Raw genomic sequence first — 22,715 nt, 5'->3', positions numbered from 1 at the left:
ATTGGGCTTTATTTTTAAAGCATTATGGGTTGCATCCTATAGTTTTTGGACCGAGTATATAAAGCTTTCAGGTCCAACCGAAAACTCTTTACCTCCTCATTTTGTTCCTCTCGGCCATAAAAACAGATTTTCTCTCTCTCTCTCTCTCTATAAAAAAAATTCGTGATTTTTCGTGAAATTGACTGATTGTACGTGTAGGTATTCTATTTTCGATCCTCATAATGCCATTCTCGCATCGAATTGACCTGTATTGAGGGTGTAATCATTTTTGGAGTTTACAGCCAGGAGCTTACGACCATGAGTTTACGGCAATGAGTTTACGGCTGTGAACTCCCTTTGACCGTAAACTTAGTTTTGGTCAACAAAATTTGATTTTTCTTCATTTGTTTCACTTAATAGCCTAATTAAACTGCAACATGAGTAAAACATCAATTTTAAATGTTTAAATAAATTGTTTTCTCACTTGGTTTGGTTTGTGCAGGTTGAAATGGCAAATCTAAAATTCGCTGACAGTCACAACTTGACAATTCTTTTGGCTGATCCTCCTGTTGCTCATGGAAAGTTCAAGTCAATGATACATGGATTAAGGGAATGTTGCCTGACCACTGCTCTTACTGTGAATCCAAAAATTTATCAAGGCATAATCAAAATATTCTGGAGGTCAGCTGACGTAAAGAAAGGAGAAGATGGATCTGTATTTGTTGAAGCTACTTTAAAGGGTTGCAAAATCATCATAACATAACAATTCATTAGGGACATTCTGAAAATCGTCGATCATTCTACCATCCCTATTGAGATTGAAACCGATTTAGTTCCGGAACTTCTCAACAAGATGGGCTATGAAAGCGAATTTCCTCCGACAATAAAGAAGCTGCTACCACCTTACTGGAGGTTCTTAGCTCATGTCTTTGTGAGCTGCATATCAGGAAGAAGATCGGGTGCATATGAGATTTCATTAAGAAACACATGAGCCATTGTTTCCCTTTCTGCTAGATTTGACTTCAACTTCTCCAAGTTCATCCTTGACAAGCTGATTGTAAACATCAAAGGAAAAACAAGGGACAAGTTCTTGATGTATCCGAGGTTCATTCAAGTGTTCATCAGCGAGCAATTTCATGCGATGGTTAAAGAAGGAGAAACTATAGACATGAAGTCTCTTGGGCAAAACACTGTCGGGCAAATCAAGCAAAACCAAAAGGGAAAAGTTACTTTTCAAGGAAAGTATCCCTTAGTGAAGTTTGGTATGTTTGCCGATTCAAGTGAGGTATCTGAGTCTCATGATTCTTCAAACCACGTAACTTCTGAAGACGATGTCATTTCCGAAGAAGACGTTATTCCTGTATCAGATCACGAAGATAATGTAGTTACACCTGTTGCTATAGTGGCTGAAGAGCATAACTTGCAATTTGTGCATGTTGAGAGTGACTACAATGAGGGAACAATGGAGGATGCAACTGAAAATAAAGGAGATGATGATGATTCTTTTATTGATATTGATCTTTCAAGTTATGACAAGGATGACATTTCTTTGGATTTTGGAGGCAATGATAACCTCCTGTCCAATGAAGACCTTGACTCGTTTTTTGACAGTATCTGTGACAACCGTCAAATTCTGGTCAAGTCAAAGTCAATTAAAGTCAACAAGTCAAACCGGTCGACTCAATTAACCCTTTGGTACTAGGGCTTACGTTAGGTAATTACTAAACAACTCGATATTCCAATGAGAAATCATTAATAGAAAAGTTCGTATATCTAGATTTCATTAACCTAAAACTGCGTTAAGTAATGAACCAAACCGATAAAACAATGTTGCGTACTCATCGGCAGTGTGTAAGATTCTTAAACATAGCTTAACAGGGTTTACGGACCTTGCGTTGCGAAGCCGGACACTCACAAATGTCACACACGAAACCTCTCTCAATCATTTTCACTCTATGTCTCTCTATTTAGAATCTCTCCCAAATCTCTCTAAGTATGTGAAATCTCTCCCAAATCTCTCTAAGTATGAGAAATCTCTCTAAGTATGTGAAATCTCTCCCAAATCTCTCTAAGTATGAGAAATCTCTCTAAGTATGTGAAATCTCTCCCAAATCTCTCTAAGTATGTGAAATCTCTCCCAAATCTCTCTAAGTATGTGAAATCTCTCCAAGAATGTGAAATCTCTCCCAAATCTCTCTCTGTATGAGAAATCTCTCCAAGAATGTGAAATCTCTCCCAAATCTCTCTCTATATAAGAAATCTCTCCAAGTATGTGAAATCTCTCCCAAATCTCTCTGTATGAGAAATCTGTCCAAGTATGTGAAATCTCTCCCAAATCTCTCTCAACTTCTTAAAATCACTCGGGGCATCTCGACTCTTAATTTAGTCGAAAACCGCTCGAAAACGGAAGTCTACGCGAAAAACGGCCTTAAGGAGCTGAAACCCCTCTTAGGAGCCGAAACTCCTCTTAGGAACCGAACCTCTTAGGAGCCGAACCTCTTAGAGCCGAACCTCCTGAGAACCGAAACCCTCTCAACCGAAATGGACCGAGCACTCAGTCTATTTTGGTCCCCTGATCATTTCGAACCAAGACTCTGCCCTTCCCACCTTCGGCCCGAGAGGGCTTGACCTTCGGTCCGAGGACCTGACTCTCGGTCCCTTCTGATGAGCATGTCTGCGAGACCTCTCGGCTCCCATGCATCCGAGCCTCACCTTCGGTCCGAGAGGCGACCTACGCAGCCGAACCCTCCTCTCTCGGTTTCTTCTCCTGCTCTTGGTTCTAAGCTCCTAAGGAGCCGAACCTTCGCATCCTCGGCCCAAATTTCAGAATTTGGCAGTTTTTGCCCGATTTTCAATATTTTTAGCATTTTGAGCCCGTTTTTCGAGATTTTAACGCGAGATTTTTACCCAAACTCGTATTTTAACATAATAAACCCCAAATATTCATATTTTAATTATATTTTGGGGAAAAATCCTTGCCTAAGAATAAAACCTAGTAGGTAAGATTTATGGGTGGAGTGTTGACTTTGCCTTAGTGTATGACACAAGCAACCTCCCCATACCTTCATAGTACATCCCCTAGTCACTATTCACCCATACCTAGTCGATCATTATCCTTTTCCCACTCTTTTTCAGCCATAATGTTAAACAAAAGCTGGAAAACCCTCCTCTCTCCTCACATTACTCCATTTTTCCACCAAGTGACAGCTTCATTTTCTCTCACTCCCTCTCTCTAAGATTTCGAGATTCAAGGCTTGTTTCCAAGCTTTTCTTCTATATTTGGTAAGTGTCTTCCTCTTACACTTTGATATTCTACTATCTTTCATCCAAATCATAGATTGCTTACACAAACATCGTCATATTTGTGTTAGATCTTCAAATCTTCAAGCACCTCTCAAGTGTCCTTGAGTTAAACACTTCTTTTCTCCATCATCCATCTACTGAAATCACTCAAGGTGAGTTCATACTCCTATCTTTTCATGTTTTTCTTAAGTTTTAAGGAGGGGGGGGGGGGGGGGATACACGTTAAAACACCAAGAACATAACTAACTCATCCAACAGCTTTCATCATAAAAGTTTAACTCCATTCACAAAATGTTTTGGCCAACTTAAACATTTTAGTTTTCGAAACTGTATTAGGTGCAAGTAGTTCCAGTATATACCTTTAAAATGATTACTTGCACACCTCCATACGTTTTTTCTACAATTTATGGAGATTTTTACAAAACTGCCTATCATCTTAAGAGAAAATCCGGACCAGTCTGTGATTATGGACTTTTTCACACAAGTTGGAGGTCATTAAAAATTATAAAAAAATTTATGAACAAACTAGACTCATTTTCCAAACTCTCAGAATTTACGGATTTTCATTTGGACCTTTGATGATTTTTCTATAAATTTTCTAAGAACAGTGAAAGAAAATGTTAACAACAAAAAAATGCTATCAATTTCATTTCACCTTGTAACATGTTGAGCAAGGTGTATATCATTATGTGAATATATGTTTTTGCAAATAGATGACATTTTGTCTTAGTATATAGTCACACATCAGAAAACAAATGCATTTTTACCTACAAAAGTATGGTAATTAATTAGTTGTTATATTACATGTTGCTTCACTTTAGTAAAAGGTATATATACATATCGGTAAGCAAAAAGGTTTTTACCTTCACAAATACAATAGTTAACCATAATAAACAAAGTTATAACTATTACATTTAAACGTTTTGATAAACCGTAATACGTATGATTTATGTTTCCATTAACACAACAAACACATTTCGGAATGTTTTATTCCCACAGAAAAAGGTTTTACACTCACGCACACCACACATAAACTTGTTAACTTAAATTGTGAGATATTCTTCTCAGTACTCCTAGAGTATGGGTTAAAATTCCTGATAGTTATAACCAGAGTCTCTTGTAGGGAGAACGTGATAGTTGTGTATAGATCTATATTGGGTTTGACACCCCACACCTTGTTGCTAGCTACAGTAGGACCTGCAGGTCTACGGGTGACAAGTGTCATATCAGTTTTCGACGCTTGAGAAATGTCGTGGCAGGTTCATTCAGTCATAGTATGGTTATAGCAACTCACATAGGAAGTTAACAACTCATAAAGTTTACGGGAATTTTTATAAATCAAAAGGGGTTTTATGTCAATTTAAAATCACTTTCTATATCAATAAGTACGGATATTATTGTACACTTTCGGTCTTGGTATTTAAGACTACACGTCATTCATTACGGGATTTTTCCTCAAATCTAAAAGGGTTTTATGCCGATTTAAAACCACGGTTATATCATTAAGTATGGAAAATACTTGTTTATTCTTGGTCCTGGGATTTAGGACCACATAACTTTTATAAGGAAAATATTGGATTTTTCTTGGTGACACACAACACATTACAAAGAACGGTTGCCAAACTCTTTATCTCAAAAAAACTTATGAACTCACCAACTTAATTGTTGACACTTTTTCAAAACTAATTGTATTTTCAGGAAATCAACGAAACCAAGTAACCACAAGCTTTTGAGGATGGAACGCTACGACGTGGAACAACTATTTTTATATCATGTCGTGATCAATAATTGAAATATGTAATACTTGAAACCATGCAATTCTTTTTTGATTATATTTATGATTGGTTGTATTTACTTTGAGCGCTATTATACTCGTTGTTGTGATACTATACATGAAGTCCTCCACCCCCGGAGGTTTTCGCCATCCTTGGTTTGGGGGTGTGACAGTATCCGTGGTATTGGTCATCCAACAACGGAGATAAGGGATACAGAAGATGTTCTTGAAACAACGCCTCCTACTTCCAACCAAATGGCTGATACTACAACACCTATGGAGATAACTTCAGGCATTCCTCCCCTTGAGGATGTTATTCCTACTACTGATCCATCTGTGAGTGAGCCGTTGATGACTCAGACCTCCCAGCCTCCGTTGAAAAGGAGAAGACATGATCCGAGGCAATGAGAATTCATTCCAGAATAATCTCAAGGCCATCCGACTCAACAACAAATACTCCAACAACTACTTTTGCTGTTGATTCATCTGTACCATCCCACGAAGGACCAAGCACCATTTTGAAGATGGTGGTTCATCAGCCTCCCCCCCCCCCCCCCCGGGGATCAGCTCCTCCTAGGCCTTTTCATGATGCAGCCTCTGAGAGGCTTGCTATGCATCTGGCCCAACCATAAAGCTCAGTTCCTTCCTCCCGCACTAAAGGAATTTCTATAGAGGAAAACCACTCAGGAGAGAATGATTCCACCATGCACGAACTTAGAAAGGAGACCGACATGCTAAACCAGAAAAACAATAAGCTTGATATTCATGTAGCTGATCTTGAAGCCGAAAAAGCTCAACTTAACATTTGTGTTGCAGATCTTGAAGCATATAAGATTCTGAAATCAAAGCAAATCTCTGATCTGCAAACACACCTGGGAACCATAACTGCATGCTATTTTGACTTGAAGAAGAAACTGGCAGAGGAACTTGGCGACAAGTTCAAATCATCCGTTCAAGAATTTAGTGCTGGCCAGTCATCTCAAGATCCCCCTGTTGACCTGCCCGCTAAAAGAAATCGAATCGTTGATCGTTTTGAAAAAGAACCAGTTCAAGCACCCAAAGTTGTTGCACTAAAACGCGCCAAATTAGCAGCATCCGCTAAGAAAAAGCAACTATTGTTCAAGAAGAGCTCAGATCAGAACGCTCCTGGAGATCAACCCAAAGTCACCGTCACTGATCTTGAAAAGAAAAGATTTGAACACAAGTACGGTGATAGAACAGGAATTGCCTCATGGGGTTTACATGACAGGTTAAACAAGTGGATAGTGTGACGCAAAAGCTCAAACGTGGAGTATTACAAAGACTTCCATGATTTCAGTTCATGGACAAGGGTTGATCTTTCAGAACTATCCAATGCTCCCTTTGCAAATCCATCAGGTGATCCACGGGCAACTCATTTCAAGCTTTTCTTGGAAGACCAAGTAAAGAAGGGATTTCCTAGCATGAAGACTGCTGAGTCCTTCATTAAAAGATTCCCTAAAGTACTGGATCCCAAGACAAATCAGCCTTTCCAGACTGTGATGTGGCCACCGACTAACCAAGTTAGGTAGAATCCTGTGTTGCAGAACATCTGTGATGGATCTCTTGCGAATATGCTTTACTGGGTGTATTATGAAACCACTGCGACTGCTATCATTAAGTTTCAAGATGGTTGCTTTCGCCTGTTCGACAAAAGAGACCTACTTCAATTCGGAAAGTGGGATATTCATCATTTGGCACATCATCAGATCAAAGTGGCTGAGGAGATCTTCGAGCATGCTGCTAAAGAATACACGGCAATGGTTGTAGAGATCATCGCAAAAGAGATGTGGCGTGGTGCGATTGGGGGGGGGGGGGGGGTCCGATGTGCTTATCGTTGAAAAACACTATGTCAAAGCTAGCCTCAAACCAAGGGGGAGATTGAAGGGTCTTGTTTATGGTTTGGGCTAGGCTATCTAATGTATAGGTCTTAATGGTCTTTTGTCATGTAATATAGTTGTTTGGATGTGTTTACAGCCAAATGTCTGTTTACAGCCGTGAACAGGTTTACGTAAACCTATTTACGGCCAGTCTTTCCCCTATATAATGGGCGTGTCAGAGTCTGTCAATGTTTTGTTGTTAGTCGATAGAGTTTACGGCCATTGTCCAAGTGTACCTTGACGTTTCTTTGTTATAAACGTGTGCAAAGCTTGGTTTAATCTTTTTCTACTCCATTCTTATCTTGTTTGATTGTTAGTTGCTTGATCACCGGTTAAGATCCTTGTTTCAAGGGCCTTACATCCAGTTTCTTTGTTTATCCTAAAATAGGCAAAAGAAACTCAATTTCATATCGTATAGCTTATCAAAACTGTTTTGTAATGTATGTCCTAAACTTTTCACAGATGATTATATTGAAAATGGCCAAATGTTGCTTTGATTATGAAGAAAACAAATTTAAAGGTATGTAAACAAATTATTTATTTCTTTCATAAATTTGCTAGATTTTATTTTCTGTCAAGTTCCACTTAAATCCTATGTATTAGTAATTTGTACTCTTTCAAGACATCCTTTACCCGTTAACAACTATTTTAGGCCAAACAAAAGTATGTCGCAACATAGTTTCTTCTGATGTGTCATCTGATTTTGCAGCTTCTCAAGTACAAGTTGAAACAACATATCGAAATGTGCCCATCTCATGGGCGTTCCGCACCAAATGATCCTAAGTAGCAGATTGTTGCGGTTGGCATCTTTAATGACATTGGAGGTAAAGTTACATGTAAATGAAATTACACAAAGTAGAATAGATCTATGATACTATTTCTTCGTTTTAGCCCTTTTGGGTTAAATGCACGAAAGAACAATGTACTCCAGACATTTGACTTAATTGTTAGCGGTAATCAATACATAGAATCACATACTACTTTCACCGGTTTATCTATTTGCCTCGAAAATTATATTTTTGTTATACACTTTTGAGAATTTGATATCTTAATAGTACGAATCATCAATTTTGGGCATGATTACAAGAATTTAAAACTCTCTGACTTTCGTTATTACCTAAAAAATATGATGGTACCAAGTGACAAGGTTTCTTTATTACCTAAAAAACATTAGATATCCTTTTGAAGACCCACCGAATCGTTGAATTTTTTAACAAAAAGTCAGTAAAAAAAACCCAGAAAATGATTGTATGTGAATTCATCCCCAATTTTCGATATATGTGTTTACATAGGTGTGTTTTCAAGAATATGAATTTGTTAATATGAAATTGTTTCAAGAATGTGTGTGTATGTGTGAATCTAAAATCGTTCTCCTGTCCTCCGGTCACCTATGGAGCTCAGTCATTTGTTGCGATTTCTGGTGAGGTGGCCCCCGATGAGGTAGCTAGCATAGGCGGTGGGTGTGCAAGGAAGAGTAAGTACAGCGGCTATGAGGGTGAGAACGAACCACTTGCAGGTCAAACATGATGGTGGCGTCTAGGAGGGTGAGAACAACAAACTTGTAGGTCAAAAATGGTGGCTACTTGCTGGTCGTTATTTTGATGAAGATGGCGGAGAACGAAGTTTATTTTCTACCGAGTAAATTATATGAATGGTCCTTATGGTTTGGCGTAGCTTTTGTATTTGATCCCTAATTTATTTTTGTAACTCGAAAGGGCTCTATTATATCCTTTTGTTACGTATTAGTCCCTTCCACACAGTAAAAGACTATATTGCCCTCGTCTATTTTTTTAATTAAATTATTATTAAAAATTCTACTTATTTACTATTTAAACAATAAAATAAATAAAATAGCCTTAGTCCCAAACTCACATTTACCACCATCCAAACCTATAATCTCTCTCTCTCTCTCTCTCTCTCTCTCTCATACACACACAAAAGAGCAACAGTCAACCAACGGACATAGGTTTCGGTAACCACCGGATGTCACTGAACATCGGACCCCAAACGCCGAAAACAACCTATGTTGCCTGAAACCTTCGTACGTCGTTGATCTGACCGGATGTTGTCGAACGACCAGACCAAACAACGAAAACAGCCTTGTACTCTAAAGCCTTTAGAAAACGCAGGACGTTGTCGAACCTCTACATCATAGACACTTGAAACCTCCATGAGTTGTCAATCTGTTTTTAAAGCCTCCGGAAATCCTCGAACTTCATCGCTCTAGACTCAAAAGTCGCCGATCTACATCATCGACCTTTTGCTTAGCTGATATGCACCATCTCAGCCTATTTACACCTCTGCCTTTGTATCTTTGTATCTGACGTCAGTACATTCATCGTCGCAGACACACCGACGAATAGAAACATCCTCTTTCTTGTCATCTGAATTTGTGGTTTAATTTCTGATTAGGATTTTTTTAATTTGATTTTTGTTTGAATGGATTTATGGGTTCAGTGTGGTGTTTTCTGGTGGGAAATATGATGATGATTTACTCCGGTGGTGATTAAATCTGATAGCACGAATGAGGTGGCGCTTTACTCCTGGCAGCACATGAATGGGTAGAAGTATGGAAAGAATTATTGGGTAGCTCATAAACAAAGGCACATAAACAAATAAAAATAAATTATAAAAGAAAAAAAATATAGAAATAACAAATAATTAAAAAATAGATAAACTAATATAGTCTTTTTATATATGATAGGGTCGGAGACGTAACAAACTCACATTGTAGGGACCGTTGATTTAAAAAAATAACTTAGGATCCAAACCGTACAAATTATCCCAAACAACAATGATTCATGTAATTTACACTTTTCTCCAAATGATTTCTTTGTAACAAATGAAAAAAAATGAATACTTAAATCCTACCCTAAATTAAATTCCTAACCTTAGACAACATCCTACTTTAAATCATCGTTTTGAGGTTCATTTCCCATTCAGAGATTTTTGCAAATAAGTTCGCCATAATAATGTTCCCTGTACGATTTGGATTTTTTGCTTCTTTTTTTTTTCTCTTTTTTTTTTGAAAGTAAAACTATTTTAGAGAGAAAGGTGGGTATGTGGTCCTTTTTGTATTTTTACTAACAACAAGATATTTTAGAAACGAAAGAAAAATAAAAAAATAAATACTATAATAAAGGTAAAATAGTCGATTTTAATTTTGGGATCAAACACACAACAAAGATGTTGAAAATGACAATTTATCCAAATTTAACAAGGTTTGGATGAATTTGATAACAACAATGCAAATGGTAGGGACCATTTTTGCAGGATATATAACTTCATATTGAAAAAAAATCAAAACTAATGGTTCCTCGGTTTTTTTCTACTGATTATCAGCGATTATCAAATATATAATTTAATTTAAAAAATAATCAAAACTAACCTTATTTATTAGGAAATGTATCAAAATGGAAAACTAATTTGAATATGAAAGTAACAAATTAACTCTATAAATTAAATCAAACCTTCAAAGAAATAGCAAACTAATTGTTATCTTAAACTTTCAAATACAAAACCCTAAATACTATTGTCACCCTCAGCAGCATCTAGGCAACTCACCAAAGTTCTTGAATCCCGACGAAAAAGAAGATTTCGGGTAGTTCTTCTCGGATTTGAAAGCATAATTTTTTCACCATCGTATAACTCACCAAAATACTTGATCTCTCTTCTTGCCGTTTTCATTCACCTCATGTCTTCTAGCTTTTTGTCTCTCTCTCTCTCTCTACCAAGTCATCAGGCTGGCAATACATTATTGTTGCCTTCACCGTTCCAACTCTCCTCTCTGTTTGCGCCCGAGTGTAGGTACTCTATATCTCTTTTTTTTTGTCACTCAAAATTACCATTCCCTTAGTATATATCGATAAGTCTTCATTTATATAAAGTGACACTCTTAAGACTATTGGTAATACAAAAAGTGAGGAAAATTTATGTGTGGGGTAATAAAGACAAGCAAGTATGCAGTAACTAAGAGTATGATTAAACCAAAATGAAAACAATTATTTATTATTATTGTTATTATTTATAAAAAGACATTTTTTACTTGTACCACATGCATTGGAAACCTTTATAACTTTTCAATTTCTTTCTAATAATTAATATAAATTGGTTAATAATATTAAATTAATGTAAAAAATTAAATTCAAATCATAAATTAACTAAACTACAATATTAAAATATCATATATTACTTTTATTTATAAAATTATGACTTTAACTTTTTAACATATTATAGTCAACTTATTAGTTTAAATATGTTATCGTATGTGAGCAATTATCATTTTAAAGTTATAACTTTTGTATAATTAATGATTTTATACAAAGTACTTAAGTTATTAATTTCAATATAATTTTAAACGATTAACTTAAATCAAAATTTCAGTTAAACTTGAAAAAAATCGAGGAATAGTTTTATAAAGAATTAAAAGTTATAAATTATAGTGTTAAACCTACATTGTAATCCTAAATTAAAAAAAAACCATGAAACGCTTTTTATAATCATTAGTAATTTTCAAATAATTAGCTTAAAAATAACTTATAATAAGAATAGATCAAATTAATATTATATAAAAAAATATAATATTAGCTTTAAAAACAAAAACAATTTTTGTTGTTTTAAATAATTATAATTAAAGAAACTAACAATATTCATTAAATAATTTTTAAATAAGTTAAAATTTTGAAAACTAAATTAAAATAATTAAGAGTTTCCAAATATGTTATTATAGATAACTTATAGCAATAATAGTTAAAAATAACATTATATACAAAAATTATATTAATAACTTTAATAAAACAAAAACAATGTTTGATGTTTTCAATTATTACAATGATAAAAATTAAAATCTTAAGGAAATCTCTTTCAAAAAAGATATTAAGCAAATAAACTTTTTAAAATTAATCATAACAACTATAAATATTATTAAATCATATATTATATTTAATTTTATTCATAAGTAACCTACAGATAGAAACCATTGAGACAATTGAAATTATAGAATTTTAAAAAATGTCTTTGTTGTCATATAATTCAAAACAAACAATGTTTATACCAACTTATTATAAGATTCTTTTATATAAGAACTAACAACAACGTTATTGATATATTTAAAAAACATATATTTATAATGATTTCAAATATATTGTTGTATTATATACAACACCTATTTATTCGCCTTGTGTGTGTGTATATATATATATATATATATATATATATATATATATATATATATATATATATATATATATATATATATATATATAGTTAGAAACTTATAAATAAATATTATACATACTAATTATTAGTTTGTTATTGTATTTGTATTCTTTCAGTTCATTTTTTTGCCATAATATTTTGATTAACGGTATTTTGTTATTGTATTTTGGCTTCGTTTTATAATTTTTTGTTTCAGTCCCCCTAGTTCCATTGATTCTGTTCTGCTCCTGGCCATTTTGGTAAAAAAGCGGCATTTCAAATAACGACCAAGTGGCCAACAAGTGATGAATTTGTTCCGGTCCACTAACTTAAATTATGTCTGCTTCAAATAGCCAACAAGTGGCGAATTTGAGCCATCAAAAATTATTCCAATGATTTTTCAAATTCTTCAACGATTATGTATATGTACGAAGCATTGTATCACCCAAAACACAATACTTCGATGATTATTAATTATCAGACAAAACAAGTACATATATAAAATATAACCGGACTGAAGTTCATTTTATTTTTGCTGAACCATGAACATGACACACCGTCTATATAGTATTGATCAATAAGCTTGAGGATTTGCATGGATAAAACCCTCAATAGCCTTAAAAGTTTTCTTAAATCCTTCTTTTGTCATATTGACAGCTTCCTCGGGAAGCTTAGTTTCACCTTTACACTTATGCACAATGGTGGACTTGTATACACATCCTCCATTAGGCGAAGGTATAAACTGCACATGATGAGTCATTGAATCTAGTTGTCCCATCAACACGTCTCCTTCAAAGATTGTGTAAACAATAGTGAAGTTGTTGGTATCAACAATATCAAGTTTCGACTTTCCGCTTGTAAATGGAAGACCTATGTTATATATCCCACAGTAAATTGGATAAAAAAAACAAAATATAAGTCAAATATACTAAAATAATTTAAAAGAGTACATATAAAAATTTATTTAGATCTACTAACCATCGCCAAAAGTGATTTCCCTTATAGTTCCAACGCCTCCGTCACCTTCGATGGTCACTAGGGTTTTGTATGTTTCTGGATCGACTTTTGGTGCAATGTTGTTAAAGTCACTATAGGCATTGAAAATTTTGGAAGCTGGAAGGGAAGAAGGGATCTCGAACTCAGAAGTAATGACAGCCATGATATTAAATCACTCCTTAAAATTTATTATTTTTGCTTCTTTGAAATGTGGTATTTTGCTTCTTTGAAATGTAGTATTTATAGAATTATGGGTTGCACTTGGATGGATAATGGTGTATTATTTTAATTTTAATTTATCAGATGACAAATATGGGGTAGTTGCATTAATTTTGTGAGTCAACATCTGTTTGAAAATTTCCACGTTCCATGACGGTGTACTGTTTAATTTAACAAATATCGAGTAATTGCATTTTTTGTGTCGACATTTGTTTGAACATTTCGAGAGTCCATTGTCGACGATTTTCTAAATAAATAAATAAAGGTTTTTTTTTGCCAAATGTCAATCTCTCATGAGTTTTGATACTTGTTATTTTGTGGTATCTTTGAAATAAATATTATTCACTTGTTAATTTTTGATTTATTTGAATTTTTAAAATTAAAGTCATTTACTTATATATGTAAAGTATTAAATATCATATATATGATATTAAATTGCAATAAATAAATTTCTTCATTTCTTATTTTAAAATTATACATTAAAAAATATTTTATGTTTACATTTTAATTTAATTTTTAATATTTTTTTAAATCAACTCGTGTAACACACGGGTTTCACACCTAGTGTATTAATAGTTCATATTTCTTTTTTGGTTTGTCTAGAATAATAGTCTATATTTCTAAAAATAAATATTTTTTTTTACCAAAATACATTTCATTTTTAGTAAATTTAGCATGAAATTAAATATAACAAAATGATGGAATTAAATGCAACAAAGCATATAATTGTCATTTCATTTAATTAGTGATAATTAATGTTTCTTTAATTTGTCTATTTTTCGTCTATCGACAATATTTTGGGACAGAGGGAGCATTACCTTACCACATCGTTAACCATTTCTTAAATAAAAAACCGTATAATATTCAATCAAGTATATACGTTGATAAAAATAATTTACAATAAAGGATAATAAAGGATATGTGAGGAAAAGGTAACACAGAAACTAAATCCTGTTTTTAGATGTTCGGAGATAAAGGATATGCTTGGTAACAAAATTTTGAAAGTTTTTAGAATTTAAAAAAGTAAATAAAAAAATAGTAATAATTCTGTGAAAATACGAATCTAAAACATTTTACTTTAAATAAATAAAGTTATAACATAAAAGTTAATTCAAATAGTTTTTTAAAACTTTTACCTTTTATATTTATTTCATTTTACATTTTTCTCTTTCAAAAGTTTAAACTAATTTTGTCTAGCAATTCTACATATGTAACAGTTATAACTTCAAACTTTTAGCCTGAACTAATTTTGTAAAAACATACCCAAAATTTTGTCAAAACATACCCAAAATATTGCACATGATATCTTTCCTTCTTAATAAAAGAGTTGTAACTATTACATATAGCATTTTCTCATAATTTTGATTTTTCTTTATTTTATTTTCAAAAAATGATATGTTTAATTTTCTATGATTTTATTTTCAAATTAAATAAAATGATATTGATTAGCATTTACAGAACAAATCAAATTCATAATCCCTAATTAATTGGTATTAATTTTAATTAATTCTTTAAAATCAGTCGTTTGACAATTATCGCATTCTATTCAATTTCAAAACTCAAACCAATCCATAAATCTCGCTTACCTTATTGCATTCCTTCAACGAAGATTCATCTAGGTACACAATTGAATCTAATACCTTACTTTATCATCCATATTTATACTAGGAAAGAGCAACATGAAATAGAAGTTATGGAGTAGAAGAAAAATCATCAGTTTCACCCATCATGTTCTACTTCGTATTCTTTTCCATCTTGATTTTAGTTTTTTCATTGGGTTCCTAGTAGATCTGCAAATCAAATCAATTTCAAATGAATCCTCATCTATGTTTTTCTAAAAAAAATATGTCTTATATAGAACGAGCATTTGCCGATTCTTAGAACTTCTCTATGAAGTCTGAATCATTGAGTTTGTATCTTCGTATCTGTCAGTTTTATATTTTCATTTCTATATATATATATATATATATATATATATATATATATATATATATATATATATATATATATTAAAAATCAATTTTTCTAGTTCTTTTTTTTTTACTTCTTATAACTTTCTTTTGTTTTATGGTTTTACTAGTTGTGAGACTCATGTATTACATGGGTTAATTTAAAAAAAAAAAGTTAAATATAAAGTCAAAATATTTGAGAACGTTGAATTTATAAGAAAATAAGAAAAATAATGAATTATTATAATTGAAATGTTTTTTATCTTTAAATTTAAATAAATAAACAAAAGAAACTAATGAGCTTTAATTTTGGGAATTTAGAAATTAAAAGGTAAGTTCATTAATGACATTGATATCAATTTATTACAATTATTATATTAAAATATTATATAGAATTTAATAAATAGAAAAACTCATAAAATAACACGTGGAAAAAAAAATTAATTCAAAATAACCACAAAAATGACATTTATCAAATTGAAAGATAGCATGACAAGTGTCAAAAAAAATTTTCATTTATTACAGAAGACATGTCTTTGGGAAGCTTCATATTTTCAAATCGTGATGTTTATTGCTATTAAATAACCAACGCCGCTTATGTGATTGGTCTTTTGTTGTATGATTTTTTTTCAAAATGTAAGCTCTTATTTCCTTTTTTATAGACCTGGTGTGTAAGGACTTTCCATGTTTCTATTTTGGGTTTGTTGTGGTACCACTCTTTGTATATACAATCCTTGTGAAATTAATATATATATATATATATATATATATATATATATATATATATATATATATATATATATACCCTTGTATTGATAATCTTATAGTTCTATATGTGTGCGATTGTTTAGGGGCAATTCCAAAACGATTTGAAAGGGTTGATGTTTGACAACAAAACTCTTTGAGTGTTCCTCTATCCAACAAATGCAGATTAGCCCCCATTTTTCCTTTCATTTTCGTCTGTAGTTAATTTAAATGTGAAATGTGACCTTAACTATATTTTAACTGAAATACTAATTACTTTATTATTTCAAGTAGATGATCAAATGAGCCTCCTAGCTTAATCTTATGACTTTGTTGTGTTTCAGGCATGAAATTTGCATTCCTTGAAGTAATTCAGATTTTTTATTGAAAGAAAGTTTGAGAAGGTTGTGCATATTTACTTCATTTTCGTTTGCATCTATATATGTTTGACTTTTAATGAATTTTTTTTATTAGATGGTTTGCAATTAAGATTCCATACTTAAAGGGATGGTTCATAAGCTATTACAACGTTTGTTTTATTTTTTAGGAAAATGATGAGTATGTTATGTACAAGTCCAATTAGTTCACAACATTATAGTGTTAGTCAGTTTCCTGTTTCTTTTCTAATTTGATTCTTACATATCATTGATTTGGAGTTTTTGTTCCTTTTTTAATACATATAGAAAAACGATGTTTATATTTTTTGTTCTTTTTGGTTTTTTATTAATTTTTGGTGTGGATTATGTGCTAACAATTTACAGATTTATGTAGGAGTTTTCGTTTATGATTAAAGATATAAATTGTTGTCTTTTTAGTTTTAATAGTGTGAGAATCATCAACATTTGGGGATGTCAAAGAGAGAGGAACATATCTGAAAATATTACCATCAAAGCACATAGATCTAGAAACTCGAGCTCCCCGTTTAACAAACAACTTTCCCTTTTAATCTTCAACACATGTTATGTACCCATACATTTGCATAAACAGAAAAATCTTCTAAGAACCAGCGAATAACAGTTAAAATATGGAATATTGAACCACTTGATAAAAAGCTTTAACCGATGGGTAATAAAACTGACTACAACCCACTATGATCGGTAGGAACACGTCGCAACAAAAACATGTGTATGGATCGAAACACGTTTGGATCTTTTCGGGACGGTTCATCCATTACGAATCATTATGATCCATTAATTACGATCCATTACAATCAATTAGAACACGCCGCAACAAAAAACAACATGTGTTCGCATCGGAATACATTTGGATCAGAATGCCATTGTGACTTACTCCAATCCACTCTGATGCCCTATGATGCATTTTGATGCACTCTGATCGATCGCAACGGATCATATTTAAACAATAACCTTCAAGAACAAAAACTTAAACATATTCCTTTTGGTTTTTTTGGGTTTTTCTGAAGCGAAAACAAAAAATAAAAAGATATATTTTTGGATTTTCGATTTCCTATGGCTTCAAAAATAAAAGAAAGAACAAAAACATATTTTTTGATTTTCATGTTTTTCAGGATCAAAGAAAAAGAAAAGATAATAAACGAAAATAAGAAGTGCTTTTGAGTGTTTTAGACTAAGAAAAAGTTAAGAAATAAACATAAGAAAAAGTTTTATGAGAGTTTCAAGAGATAACCAAACTCAAAAATCCAACCTCCAAACAACAAACTCGAAACTTGAAAGTCTGATGAGGTTCGATAGATTCGACACTCGCAACCTCTCGCAAAAAAAATTACCTCATATGTGTGAAATAATCAAACTTATGGAATTCCATTTGCATCAGAAATTGAGGATAAGTTGTGAGACTAATAGGTGCGACAAAAATGCTTTGCTTCCAAACACTTTCGTTGCAAACGGGCTCCGAAACTTCTCATTTTGCGAACATGTTTTTTATCCCAGAGGCGATATCTGATGACACACATTTCAGAACAAGTTACCATTAGTGTTGGCTATCACATACTTTTTGTCCTTGCTTCAATTCATTTTCGATCAGATAAAGATTAACATATTCTATTAAAACAAGTGAAATACACTTTAATGTTGCAAGTCAACACCCATTTGAATTAATATTGCGAACAACATTTTACCTTGACCCCAACTACATGTATTTTTCCAATAATAAGATTTCCCCTTCAAAATAGGCTTCAGTAATTATCATGAAAATTTAGGGGCCCATTTAAGTTGAGATAAACTATGTCAATAAAAGTTTCTCAATGATCAGTTTGATGTCAATTTATACTCACCTGATGTTTTAAATGGTCTTAAAGTCTCATGTATGCCTAATCATAAGTTAGTTTTGAAATTCGGGGTTCCAGAGAAACATTGATCAGAAAAATGGCTTATGTAATGACACTAAACTACACGTGATGTCTTAACAAACATGTTATCGAGATAGTTATCATATATGGAAGTAATATTGGAAACCAGACCTTTATTCCAAGAATGACATTAACTCCATTTGAAAAAAAATCTCATTTAAATTCCGAAGAAGGCAGTTTTCATTGGCCATTTGTTTTGCAATAACAATTAACAAAATCCTTAGTTTGAGTTCAGATAAACCCGAGACTCCGAGAGTATGTCTGAATCCTTCAAACCAAGGCGTTGATACCAACTTGTAACGTCCCATAAATAATGACATAATTTTTTCATTTTAGATTAATAAATCGTTAATACATAACACTTCCATAAAACCAAGTTAATCGAGATTTATCAAAACATCATCAAATCAAAGTAAATTACAGAATGCAGAAAGATGTGGTGTGTGCTCTGCAATCATCCCGAACTCCCTCTTTTGAAAACAGAAGTACATGAAACATAAATTGAAAAACATAAAAACAAAGCTTAGTGAGCTCCCCAAATTACCTCATACTATATATACACAAGTAAACACATAACGGGCCCCGCCCGGTATCGAGCCTCGCTCGGTATACAAATCTGTAAGTCGTCAGGCCCCGCCCAGTATACATATAAAACATATAAACATATCAAAACATAACATATGCGATAATCACAGAGATACATATCATACAGAATGGTCATCGGACCCTGCCCAACATCGGGTCGTACCTGGTAATCATAAAAAAAACACATACATATAACTAGCATACATTATACTCATCGGGCCCTACCTGGCATTGGGTCCTGCCCGGTAAACATAAACACATAACACATGCAAGATTCATGCAGACAACAAGTATACTAAGCATAATAAACCATGGGTTGACATTGGTCCAATGAATCCCCAAGCTAATCAATACCAAAACAACACCCAATTAACATTTGGGTTCCAATCCATAACCATAGGTCCAATAATCCATACTTGGGGTAAAAAGACCATTTTACCCCTTACCTAGTTTGGTCCACTACTAAGGCCTAAACTCACAATCTAAAAGTCCCAAAATCCAAATAATTAGCTAAGGCCCAAATATGGCCCATTTTTCCAAATTAAGCCCAAACCCTTACATGGGCCTTACCCTAAAGCCCATACATGTAACACCCCGATTCTCAGGGATTAATATTATGACTTCATTTTTTTTACGTTCAAGGTCTACTCGACGAGTCGGATGCCCTGACTCGTCGAGTAGCAGCGGGATTGGGCCACATAGTTAAGTGACCAGCTCGCCCGAGTCGGATGAGTGACTCGACGAGTTGGAGTTGGCAGATGAAACCCTAATTTTCGGGGTTTTGCTCCCTATTTCAGGGATCATTAGCACCCCCCCCCCCCTCAGTCCCCTACAACCCCTTAAGAGCCCATAAAACCCTATTTCGTGTGTGAAGCTTCATTTGAGTGTGTTTGAGCTTTGAAAGGTGAAGTTGGTGAAGGAAGCTTGAAGATCAAGCAGCTAGAAGCAAGAAACTCAGGTGGATCTACAAAACCCGCCTCCTCTAGTTTCATTTTGAGGTATCAATTCGTGAACTTAGCCTTATTTCCTTCTAGATCTCACTTGGGTGAAGTTAGGGCCTTTTTACCTTGATTATGGAGCTATAATTGGTGCATGAGCTAGATCTGAAGTTACAACTTCAGATCTGGACCCTCCTTGGGTTCTAAGTTCATAAAGTTCTGAGCCTTGCTATGTATGAACCCTTCCTAAGGAATTAAACCCCATTTCAATCTTCAATATTGCCTTTTGAGTCTTTAAAGCCATGCAAGCACGTAAAGGTGGCAACTTTACGTTGATATCACACCCTCTGAACTCAGATCTACTGTTTGGATCGATGGGTTAGCTCAGAATCGTTTGATTATGGGTATAGATTGCATGGACTCGGCGAGTTGGATAATTCGACTCAACGATTCAATGAAGGATTCGCGGTCATGGGTTATGATTGGACTCGGCGAGTCTGGGAAATGACTCGGTGAGTCTTCTGAGGCTTCCCGACTGATTAGATACACTGGACTCGGCGAGTTAGAAGTTACACTCGACGAGTCGGGTCAACATAAACGGTTGACCGTTGACTTTGACCAAAGGAAGGACCAATACCTTGAGAGGGCCATTTGGGTAAATTGGAATTTATTATGGCAATTATTGGTGGAATAGGTGTTGGTGTTCGAGAGTGTGACTTGGAGGAGTTTGATATTGTATCTTCGATCCACTTGCAAGGTGAGTTGTCCTCACTATACTAAGGGGTCCAAGGCACCAAGGCCGGCCTAATATGATATGTTATCCTAGCAGTGTTAGATGATGAGTATGAGTTAGTGTTGCATGCTAGTGGTTATGCCAGTTAGGTAGATCTGTAGGACTACCTGTGTTGTTATATGATTATCTGCATGCTCAGTAGATGTATTATATGTTGATATGTTATGTGGGATGTGTTGAGGTGATACTGCTCCGTGCAGTAACCAACAAACTCGGGAGCATACCAGATACGGGCTAAGGGAGACTCGTACTATGGGCTCGGTGGCAAGCCAGATGTGAGCTGTGGGCCCGAAAGGCAATCCAGACTCACACTGTGGGCCCAGGCGTAATCCAGTCGGAAGAGCATTCTAGATACGAGCTGAGGGAGACTCGTACTGTGGGCTCGGTGGCAAGCCAGATGTGAGCTGCGGGCCCGGAAGGCAATCCAGACTCACACTGTAGGCCCAGGGGTAATCCGGTCTGTAAAGTTGTGGACCCAGTACATACTGTTATTTATGTGTATGTGTTGTGTGCAGTTTATTGGTATTTTGGGGGAACTCACTAAGCTTTCGGGCTTACAATTTCAATTTATTGTTTCAGGTACATCAGGGGTTCGCGGCAAGGCGAAGGTGTGATCGTACAACTCCTCATGTTTTGCTTATGTTTCTGGGAAAACTCTGATATTAAACATTTTTAAAACAAGATTGTAATGTTTTGATGATTTTGAAATGTTTTTAAAAGTTCAAATTTTGCTTGATTTTATGGGTGTTACAATACAAAGCCCATTCCAAAAGAGTCCAGGTCCAAAAAGCCCAAAATGTCAACCGGCCAGACATACGCATGGTGTACGTCACACGTCCAAAAGATGGGTCTCAACCCAAGTACGCATGACGTACTAGCAAGGTACGCAAAACGTACAAAACAGTCACCCAAAACTCATTCCAATCCTCTTAATCCCTTAAGCCATGACGTCTAAAATTTAGAATAACATAATCTCATAGACTTAATCCATAAAGTCAAAGGCTTTAAGCCTTTTCATGGCTCAACAGGTCCAATCATGATTTCAAGCACTTAAAATTCACAAAGTCACCAATAACTCAAGCATAGGGGAAATTAATGCATCAAGACTCCAACTTTATATCAAATCCAACTCAGAAAAGGCAAGATCTAAAATCCTAGGCTCTTAGAGAGACTAAAACTCACAAAGAGCTCTCAAAAGACCATAACATGCATAGTTCAAGCCCTAACTTAGATCTTAGGATGTAGAAGGATCAATATGAGAACTTTATACCTTTAGTAGCTTGTAATTGTGATGAAGAATCTGCATCTAGAAGCTCAACTCCAATCAAGAGTTGATTACTAAGTTTCTACTTCTTCAAGGTACAAAACTTAACAAGTCAAGACCCAAGCAAATCTATATGAGAATACCATCAAGGTTGCAACTTTACACCTCCAAATGCTAGATCTATCTGAATAAAGCTTAATTGGATCCAAAAGCTCCAAGCCAATCAATGACTCTTCAAGAAGCTCCTTCTTCTTCCTCAAACACCAAATCACACTTAAGCCACTATGAAGCTCAAGAATCACTCAAATTGAGGCTAGGGTTTCATTCTTAGGGTTAAAGAGGATGGAGGGTGAAGGAAATAAGGGTTGGAGGTGAGTTAAGGATGGAGGCCCGAACCAACGCCTTTATTGATACCCTTGGTCTCTAAAACACAACCCAAACCCTTTCATTAGATAATCAACATCACCCACATCTAAATGGGTCTAAACATTTCTTCCCCATGGTTTGAAGCCTCCTGGTAACAGATATTCGGGTCGTGGTCCCAAATTATGAATCGACTTAAAACAGGATGTTACACTATAATTATCAATTATTTAGGATAAAAAGACCATTTTACCCCTTACCTAGTTTGGTCCAAGACTAAAGGCCCAAACCGAAAATCTAAAAAAAAAAAACAAAAACCAACGAACCATCTAAGGCCCAAACATGGCCAAATTTTCCAAATTGGGCCCAAACCCTTACATAGGCC

General features: G+C 34.2%; 1 protein-coding gene across 1 annotated transcript; it reads right to left on the bottom strand.

The window, feature by feature from the left end:
- Positions 1 to 12,586: 12,586 nt before the first annotated feature.
- On the bottom strand, positions 12,587 to 13,375 carry LOC145068680 (root allergen protein-like). The gene is made up of 2 exons (XM_079015682.1): positions 13,129 to 13,375; positions 12,587 to 13,020 (listed from the first exon to the last, which is right to left on the bottom strand). The coding sequence occupies exons 1-2, from the start codon at positions 13,307 to 13,309 to the stop codon at positions 12,725 to 12,727; spliced, it is 477 nt and encodes a 158-aa protein (XP_078871808.1). The 5' UTR covers positions 13,310 to 13,375; the 3' UTR covers positions 12,587 to 12,724.
- Between the last annotated feature and the right edge of the window lie 9,340 nt (positions 13,376 to 22,715).

The sequence above is a fragment of the Lactuca serriola genome, chromosome 1 (genome assembly GCF_051521515.1).
Source record: "Lactuca serriola cultivar US96UC23 chromosome 1, Lser_US96UC23_V15, whole genome shotgun sequence".
Lineage (NCBI taxonomy): Eukaryota > Viridiplantae > Streptophyta > Magnoliopsida > Asterales > Asteraceae > Lactuca > Lactuca serriola.
This window is presented reverse-complemented; position numbering and strand designations above follow the sequence as displayed.

Bases quoted from the DNA above. Each gene is read 5' to 3' on its own strand.
- LOC145068680 (XM_079015682.1), bottom strand. From the start codon at position 13,309: ATGGCTGTCATTACTTCTGAGTTCGAGATCCCTTCTTCCCTTCCAGCT. The intron at 13,021-13,128 runs GTTAGTAGATCT...TATATAACATAG, and splicing joins GGAAATCACTTTTGGCGATG to GTCTTCCATTTACAAGCGGA.